Source organism: Syngnathus acus, chromosome 10 (genome assembly GCF_901709675.1).
Source record: "Syngnathus acus chromosome 10, fSynAcu1.2, whole genome shotgun sequence".
NCBI lineage: Eukaryota > Metazoa > Chordata > Actinopteri > Syngnathiformes > Syngnathidae > Syngnathus > Syngnathus acus.
In genome coordinates this window covers 27,602,412-27,612,379 of record NC_051095.1, presented here as the reverse complement: position 1 = coordinate 27,612,379, position 9,968 = coordinate 27,602,412, and the positions used below count along the sequence as shown (strand labels likewise).

Sequence of the window (9,968 nt, the reverse complement as noted above, 5' to 3'; positions counted from 1 at the left end):
ACGGGATCACCAATATTTGAGTGATGTTCCAGTTATTTATCACAATTAGTTTACCAAGTCTGTGTTTTGAGTTCCTCCAATAAACCCTGGTCCAAGCTGCACTTGGTCGCCCCGCTCCTTTCCACACTCCATCCGTGACAAGATTTTCTTCAAAAATTGTTGTACCATGATTTTCTTCCAAAATAATAAATAAATAAATAAAATAAAATAAAATTGTACCCATGTATAATGCGCACCCCAGATTTTAGGACAATAAATTAGTCAAATTTTGCGCATTATACATGGAAAAAAACGGTAATTTTCATCAGGTCACCCCTATGTCAAGCTTTAACACCATCTCCTGGTGAAAATTTGAACTACTACATGTTTTGGGATAGCCAATGTGCCTGGGCCAAATTCAATACCTAATTTTACACCATCTCGTACCACCATGCCACTTGACAGTGTGAAGGCCGTCGCCTTCACACTAATAATTGTAAAAAGGTTACTACTTTACGAATTTCGCCTATCACGGGTTCTTTTTGGAACGTAAGACCCACGAAAAACAAGGGTTTACTGTATACATTTTAAATAGTACATATGTAATGAGTGGCCTTTAGCACATTAAGTGTACCAGGTTTAGTAAAGTGCAGGAAGGATGGTAACAGAAGTGCATCAGCAGTGGTTATTTTTGGTTTATTTGTTTTTTGCTGTTGTTCAGCGCACTTATAGCTCTGGGGAAGAAGCTGTTCTCGAGTCTGTTTGTGCGGGTTTTGTGAATTTTATAATGTCGTCCTGAGGGCAATAGTTCGAAGATATGATGTTCGGGGTATGTTGGGTCCGCGGCAATGTTGGTCTCTCTGCTGAGGTCGCTGATGTTGGCGCTATCTTCCAGGGAGGGGAGAGGGCAGCCCGTGATACTCTGAGCGGTGTTAATCACTCTCTGCATCGCTCTCCTGTTCGCGACGGTGCACGCATCGTATCACACCGTCATGGAGTACACTAGGATGCTCTCAATGGTTGTTCGGTAGAAGGTCACCAGCAGCTGCTTCTCAAGATATTTTGTAAAATTAGTAGATAACCAAAATTATGTAGTACAGTTATTGATGATACATTTAATGAAAAAAAAATGAAAGTCAATTGAGCGCATAGTTGAACTGGTTGGAAAACTTTTCATGTTTTTTGCTGTCAACTTTGGTCATCATCTGAGCAACTCTGCGCACGGCACTCCTACAGGGAAAAAGTAGAGGTTGAGAAAATAAGTCAAAACAACAAGAAAAACAAGCTGTGCTATAGAAACCATGTTAAAGTTATGAGAAAAAAACAGGAAAATACTTGTTGAATATTCGCTTCTCAAGCCGAGCTCGTGATGTGTTGGCGCGGTCCTTGAGATTGCTGAGGTTGGGATATTTATTCTTCTTTCTTTTACCCCATTTATCCATTCCATCAGATCCTAGGTTTTGCCCTGTTTCAACTTCAATGTCTCGAACTAGACCTGCATCATGCCAGTCTACAATGTACAACACAGATAAGGCAGACAAAATAAAAATTCTATGTAGGCTCATAACACTTTCAAGAATAATCTCAGACGTATCTATTTTGACTTCCTATCATTACAACGCTTTATGGGTGTGACAAATATGTTGGTAAACAACCTGTCATCATCATACACTCAGATGAGTTTTTATGCAAAACCACCGAATGGTGCTAGAAAAGTCATTATTAAAAGGAGTTTGGGGGACTTCCGGGTTGACAGACGGAGAAATGGAAGTCTCAAGAACATTCTTCCGACCATAAGGTTTGAATTAGCTCATAACAACTTAAATAAGTGGTAAATGGAAATAAAAGACGCAGTGGGGGTGTTGGGCAACAATGATTCCTAAAGCAGTGTTAAGAGTCATTGGACGAATGTTATCATGTAAAAACACACGCTTGTTGTAACGAACCCCCCCCCCCCCCAACACACACACATAAATATTTCCGTATGGTAGGGTATTGTGATCCTCCTACCAGGCCGACTGCAATAAAGGGCAGTACAGGGGAAGTGGAACTTCGAAAGATCTCGGGGCGCTGAAAGCTCTATTTTTCCTTGTGGCGCAACAAGTATTGCTGGCTCAGGTTGTGTTCTTGGTCTCCTCTCTCTTATTGTTACTTAATAGAATAACGCTATCACGAAGACTAAAAAAACCCATCACAGATTACGTTTTTAGAGTAGGATGCAGTTAGACCCAGCTCCTCTATTAGCAATATGGTGGAGAGTGACGTTGTGGTGTGCAAGAATTGAGGAGGCGTAAAAAAAAGGATGGCTGCCAAGACTCGCTTTCGACTACAGACTACAGAGATGAGGTCAACAGATTGACTGTGTAGTGTTCAGTTAACAACCTTCAACTGAACACCACATAAAACAAAATAAATCATCATATCCTTCAGGAAGGGCAGAGCGGAACCGGCCCCACTTCACATCCACAGGGACTGTGCAGAGGGTCCACACCATGAGATTCCTGGGAGTATAGATATCCGAGGACCTCTCCTGGACCGTGAACACCTTGGTGGTGGTGAGGAAAGGCCAGCAGCGTCTCCACTTCCTGAGTGCTCAGGAAGAACAACCTGGAGGAGAGGGTGCTGGTGACCTTCTACAGAGCCATCATAGAGAGCATCCTGGCGTAATACTTCACCGCGTGGTACGCGGGGTGTTCTGCAGCTGACAGGAGAGTGCTAGAGGGTCATCTGCACAGCCCAAAAGATCACAGTCTGCCCAGTCTGGAGGACATTGCCAACTCTCGCTACCTGACCAGAGCTGGTAACAGCACCAAGGACACTTACCACCCCAGTAATCACCTGTTTGACCTGTTACCATCAGGCCGAAGGTACAGGTTACACAAAACAAGGACAAGCAGACTCAGGGATAGCTTCTTCCCGAGAGCTATCACTATAGTCAACAAAAACAGATGAACTTGTCCCCTTAACCCATAAATACGCGCGCGCGCGCGCGCGCGCGCGCGCACACGCGCACACACACGCGCACACACACACACACACACACACACACACACACACACACACACACACACACACACACACACACACACACACACACACACACACACACACACACACACACACACACACACACACACACACACACACACACACACACAGCTACAAGGGGTCTTGTACCAAACATTCTCAAGAGGCTCAATGATTTTGCCTAATGAAACAACAAAAACAGCCACTGTCAGTGAGTTTTGAATGATAGTTTTTTACTTTTCAATGTGGTTTAATCTTATTTAATTTTCACGGATGGCCAAGTGGAACGTGGCTTCGGCGGTTGCTGAGGCAAAAATCCGGGCGTGGGAGGAGTTTGACGAGGCCATGGAGAATGACTTCCGGATGGCTTCGGGGAAATTCTGGTCCACCATCTGGCGTCTCAGGAGGGGGAAGCAGTGCACCGTCAACACTGTTTACAGTGGAGATGGCGTGCTGTTGACCTCGACTCGGGTCGTCGTGAGTCGGATGGGGAGAATACTTCGAAGACCTCCTCAATTCCACCAACACGCCTTCCATTGTGGAAGCAGGGCCTGGACACTCTGAGGTGGACTCTCCAATCTCTGGGGTCGAAGTCACTGAGGCAGTTAAAAAATTCCTCGGGGGCAAGGCCCCAGGGGTGGATGAGATCCGCCCGGAGTTCTTAAAGGCTCTGGATATTGTGGGGCTGTCCTGGCTGACACGCCTCTGCAACACTGCGTGGACATCGGGGACGGTGCCTCTGGATTGGCAGATTGGGGTGGTGGTTCCCCTCTTTAAGAAGGGGGACCGGAGGTTGTGTTCCAACTACAGAGGAATCACACTCCTCAGCCTCCCTGGTAAGGTCTATTCAAGGGTGCTGGAGAGGAGGGTCCGTCGGGAGGTCGAACCTCAGATTCAGGAGCAGCAGTGTGGCTTTCGTCCTGGCCGTGGAACAGTGGACCAGCTCTACTCCCTCGGCAGGATCCTCGAGGGGGCATGGGAGTGTTGTGTGTGTGTGTGTTTTCCATCAGCACACAGGGCATGTGATGCGTCAGTGCAGTAGTGTTGGAGTAGTAGTGCCTGTAGTTTGTGCATGCTGCATGCTGCCTCTGCTTGCAACTTTTCTGCTTTCAGCTACCGCCACTGGCTAGCCCTCTGTTTCCGGGGGTGAAAAGAGGAGCCGAGTGCATAAGCCTCCTCCATTGCCAAGACTTGCACACGCCTCCTCGTGGCCACACATGGCAACTGGCACCCTGCGGTCCCAGGCTAAGTTGTGCAGGATCTTGGAGCAGCAGTGGGCCCCAGAGATGCGGCATGTAGGCCCACCCGTGAGTGGTCACGCCATACTGCCCATCAACCACTGTCCCGGCTGTGGGTAAACAGCTCCAGCTATTGGTAAATAGTGAACGGTGGACCAGGCGGAGGATGATGGCTGACCTAAGAGAAGGCGTCACACCGGCTGGGAAGGCGGATGAAGGCTGCAGAAGAAAAGGGTTACCAGTCATCTTGGTCTCCATGCCACTGGATTCTGACCCCGATCTGTCAAGGACAGTGTGGTGACTGTCTGTGCACCAGTCTCCCCACTTTAAACATAGTCACGCACAGGCGTCTTTTTCAGGGAATCCACCTTACATCCCGGATTAAAGTCCTGTGGCGACCAGTAAGTGGCGACGGGGGCAGGATTGTGAAGTCTGGAAGCCCCTAGTCACAAGCTGGCACATCAGGCGGTGGATGTTAAATGATCTTTGGGCTCTTGGACCGAGGCAGAAAGAGCTCTTCGGTAGCTGCATCCATGACTGAGCAGCCCTTTTTAGGATCCACTCTGCTCACCCCTGACGGGGAAGGGGCTAGAAAAGGTGCCCTAAACATAGCCTGCCTCAAACCTCCCGACTGTATTACCGCGTTCAGAGGGATCACCAATATGCGGTCAAAAAACACAGAAACATGAATTTTGGTGCCTGGAATGTGCGCACACTAATGGACAGTGCAACCAGTGATAGGCCGGAGAGGAGAACCGCCATCATTGCCAGGTAACTGAGAAGATGCCGGATTGACATAGCTGCCCTTTCAGAAACCTGACGGGCAGAGGAAGGTCATCTGAAGGAGGAAAAGGGTGGATACACTTCTGGAATGGAAAGGCCACAGATGAGCCTAGGATCCATGGGGTTGGTTTTGCCCTCAACAACCAACTGATCAGTCAGCTCTCTGAACTCCCTGTGGGAATCAGTGAGTGCCTGATGACCCTCCGTCTGGTGCTGGCCAACAACCAGACGGCAAGTTCTTAGTGCTTATGCACCTACCCTCGTTTCCGATGAGGAAGCAAAAGAGACCTTCTATGCCTGTCTGGATGAGGTATTGTCAAAAATCTCCAAGGAGGACAAGATCATTATGTTGGGAGATTTCAATGCCAGAGTGGGCCGAGACCACCACCTCTGGAAGGGCACCATTGGAAAGGAAGGCATTGGAAATATCAACTCCAACGGGGTTTTGCTTCTTAGCAAATGTGCTCAATACGAATTTACCATCACCAATACCTTATTTCGCCAGAAGAACAAACTCAAGGGTTCATGGAGACACCCTCGCTCTAAACCAGGGGTGGCCAACCAGTCAGAGACTAAGAGCCACATTTTTTTACTGTGTACCGCAAAGAGCCACATCCCCCCCCCCCCCCGAATGGGTTTGCCCCTCCTCCTTTGCGGGATTTCACCTCATGCGCATGCGCGTTTGACGAAAATACCATATTGAACTCAAGCGAAGCGAACACGCAGCGTTTGACGAAAATACCATATTGAACTCAAGCGAAGCGAACACGCACAAAAACAAACAAACAAACAAACAAATAAACCCACAAATGTTGATATGAACGTAAAGGAGCCGCATGAAACCCGGCAAGGAGCCGCATGCGGCTCGCGAGCCGAACGTAAAGGAGCCGCATGAAACCCGGCAAAGAGCCGCATGCGGCTCGCGAGCCGCGGGTTGGCCACCCCTGCTCTAAACAATGGCATCTTATTGACTATGTCATTGTCAGAGCCAGGGATCAGCGCGATGTGAGCATCACAAAAGCCATGATGGATTCAGAGGCCTGCTGAACAGATCACCGCCTGATACAATCCACGATGTCCATCAGACTCAAGAGGAAGAGGAGACTGCAAAAGAAGCAGAGACTAAACCTTGAGAGCCTGAACGAAACTGCCATCCTGCAGCTGCTTCAGGCTTCTCTTGGAGAAAGCCTCAGGAATACCCTGAGGACATTGAAGAACACTGGAACCTGCTCAAGTCTTCCATCCTTGATACCTGCAGTGCCACTCTTGGGTTCAAGTCCAGAAAGCATCAGGACTGGTTTGATGAGAACGACCCAGAGATAGAACAGCTCATCTCCAAGAAAAGGGAAACCTTTCGTGTCTGGCAAAATGACATCACCTGCAAAGCAAAGAGACAGGCTTACTCTAGAGCCAAGGCTCACGTCCAGAACGTGAGGCAGATTAAAAACTCCTGGTGGACAGAAAGGGCACTGGAAATCCAGAGTTTGGCAGACTCTGGTGACACCAGAGGCTTTTTCAGCGCCACTAAGGCTGTCTACGGCCCAAGCCATCGCGGCCAAAACCCACTACGCTCTAAGGACGGGCAGGAGCTGTTGAAGGACAATGAGTCCATAAACAACCGGTGGAGAGAGCACTTTCAGGAACTCCTCAACCGTGACAGCACAACTCAGTCAGATTTCCTCAGTCACATCCCTCAGAGTCCCATCAGGGAAGACATGGGTGAAACTCCCACTTTAGCAGAGGTCCAAGATGCCATCAGGAGCCTGAAGAACAACAAGGCCTCTGGGCCAGATGGGATCCCAGCTGAGATCATAAAGGAAGGTGGACCAGAGCTCCAGCGCCGCCTCCATGCTCTCCTTCTGAAGGTCTGGGAAAAAGAAGAACTCCCCTCGGAGCACAGGGACGCTCTGATAGTGACCATTTTCAAGAAAGGAGACAAAGCGGATTGCGGAAACTATAGGGGCATCTCACTCCTTTCAACAGTTGGCAAAGTACTTGCTCGTGTTCTTGCCAATCGCCTACTGCCACTGTCTGAGGAAGTTCTCCCAGAATCACAGTGCGGTTTTCGTCCATCTAGAGCATAGGTGTCAAACTCTGGCCCGCGGGCCAAATTTGGCCCGCAGTGTAATCATATTTGGCCCGCGAGGCAATTTCAAATTAATATTAGAGCTGGCCCGCCGTTATATAAGCCTTGCTTGTTCAATATTCATTGTAAAATCAAAACTTGTTTGATTCCATATTAAAAGGTTAATTTGTTCAACCTTGGCCCGCTGCTTTGTTCAATTTAAAATGTTGGCCCACTGTGAATTTGAGTTTGACACCCCTGATCTAGAGGCACTGCAGACATGATTTTTACAACATGCCAACTCCAGGAAAAATGCCGTGAGCATAAACAGCCTTTGTCCATGGCTTTCATAGACCTGACAAAGGCCTTTGACACGGTGGGTCGCCAGGCCCCATGGAGGTATCCTTCTGAGGTATGGTTGCCCGGATAAATACGCCAGAATACTGCGATTATTACATGACGGAATGACAGCCACAGTGCTCAACAACTTTCACTGTAGAGACAGGGGTCAAACAGGGATGCATCATTGCACCCACCCTGTTCTCTGTCTTCATTGCCGCCATGCTCCACCTTATTGGCGAAGAACTACCACAGGGAATCCCAATTTGTTACAGAACTGATGGCAGGCTCTTCAACCTTAAGGGGTTCAAAGCCAAAACCAAGATCAAAACCACCATGATCATGGAGATCCAGTATGCGGACGATAATGCCATTGCAGCACACTCTGCAGAAGACCTCCAGGGCATCCTGAACGCCTTTGCTAAGGCATACAGAGTCCTGGGTTTGACCATGAACATCAAGAAGACCCAGGTGCTACATCAACCCCCTCCCAACCAGCCATCTACTCCGCCCATCATAAATGTGGACAACACTGCACTTGAAAATGTTGACCACTTCCCTTACCTCGGCAGCCTTCTCTCCTCCAAAGCTGACATTGACTCTGAGGTCAACCATCGCCTGAGCTGTGCCAGTAGAGCGTACGCCAGACTCTGGAAAAGAGTCTTTGAACACAGAGACCTCCGGGTTGACACCAAGGTCCTGGTTTACAAAGCTGTGGTTCTCCCCACCTTACTTTATGGGGCAGAATCATGGACAACCTACAGCAGGCACCTAAGAGCTCTTGAACAACACCACCAGAGAACCATGAGGAAAATACTCAGGATCAAATGGGAGGACAGACGCACAGACATCAGCGTTCTGGAGGAAGCCAGGATACAGAGCATCACCAGCTTAATAATGCAGCACCAACTCCGATGGACAGGACATCTCATCCGCATGGCTGACACCCGCCTGCCCAAACAGATGTTATACTCCCAGCTGGAGAGAGGTCCGCAAGCCCCAGTTGGGCAAAAGAAACGTTTCAAGGACAACCTCTAGACCAGGGGTGTCAAACTCATTTTCTTCGCGGGCCGCATTGTAGTCATAGCTTCTTTCGGAGGGCCATTATGACTGTCACCCCAAATAAATGTATGAGCACCTCATATTATATACAGTAAAAACTACAAAACAAACTGACAAGTAACTCGTTTTCAAATCAGACGAGTAAAAACTGGTCAAATATTTAAAAATAAAATATTAAAAATGAAGACAATTTGCAATTCGAGTAATGACACATGAATTTGATGCACAATTTGTCTTTGCGGGCCACATAAAATGATGTGGCGGGCCGCATCTGGCCCCCGGGCCTTGAGTTTGACACCTGTGCTCTAGACCAATCTCAACAAATTCCAAATAACATCTCAGGACAGGGAGCGCATCGCCTTGAACAGGAACAGCTGGAGGGCAGCGGTGCAAGAAGGTGCAGCACATCACGAAAAGGAACTCCGCCGTGTCGCAGAAACCAAACGACAACTCCGCAAGGAAAGACAAAAACAGGCTCCAGAACGACCACAACCCACCACCACTTTCCCCTGCCCACACTGCACAAAAATATGTGGAGCCTGGATCGGCCTCTACGCCCACCTGCTGACCCACAAGTAGACGACCCCGAGAAGAAGACAGCCATACTTGTCCGAAGTGACCGCCGATGATGAGTCCACATGTGTTTTGTGGACTTGGAGAAGGCGTTCGACCGTGTCCCTCGGGAAGTTCTGTGGAGGGTGCTTCGGGAGTACGGGGTGCCGAGCCAACTGATAAGGGCGGTTCGGTCCCTGTATCACCGATTCCAGAGTTTGGTCCGCATTTCCGGCAGTAAGTCGGATTTGTTCCCAGTGAGGGTTGGACTCCGCCAAGGCTGCCCTTTGTCACCGATTCTGTTCATAAATTTTATGGACGGAATTTCTAGCCGCAGCCGAGGCGTTGAGGGTGTCCGGTTTGGGGACCTCAGCATTGCGTTTCTGCTTTTTGCAGACGACGTGGTGCTGTTGGCTTCTTCAAGCCGTGATCTCCAGCTCTCACTGGAGCGGTTCGCAGCCGAGTGTGAAGCGGTCGGGATGAGGGTCAGCACCTCCAAATCCAAATCCATGGTCCTCGGTCAGAAAAGGGTGGAATGCCCTCTCCGGATCGGGATAAGATCCTGCCCCAAGTGGAGGAATTCAAGTATCTTGGGGTCTTGTTCACGAGTGAGGGCAGGATGGAGCGCGGGATCGACAGGCGGATCGGTGCAGCGTCGGCAGTAATGCGGACTCTGTACCGGTCCGTCGTGTTGAAGAGAGAGTTGAGCCAAAAGGCAAAGCTCTCAATTTACCGGTCGCTCTACGCTCCTACCCTCACCTATGGTCACGAGTTATGGTCGTGACCGAAAGAACGAAATCCCGCATACAATCGGCCGAAATGAGTTTCCTCCGCAGGGTGTCCGGGCTCTCCCTTAGAGATAGGGTGAGAAGCTTGGTCATCCGGGAGAGACTCGGAGTAGAGCCGCTGCTCCTCCACGTTGA

General features: G+C 49.2%; 1 protein-coding gene across 4 annotated transcripts in view; it reads right to left on the bottom strand.

The window, feature by feature from the left end:
• Positions 1–658: 658 nt before the first annotated feature.
• The window catches only part of uvssa (UV-stimulated scaffold protein A), a 158,523-nt gene continuing 149,213 nt past the window's right edge, over positions 659–9,968 (bottom strand). For all 4 annotated transcript variants that reach the window (XM_037262838.1, XM_037262837.1, XM_037262840.1 and 1 more), the window contains 2 exons: positions 1,315–1,489; positions 659–1,209 (listed from right to left, as the gene is read on the bottom strand). In XM_037262838.1, coding sequence (XP_037118733.1) covers positions 1,116–1,209; positions 1,315–1,489 — 269 coding nt within the window. In that variant the 3' untranslated portion in view covers positions 659–1,115. The remainder of the gene's footprint in view (positions 1,210–1,314; positions 1,490–9,968) is intronic.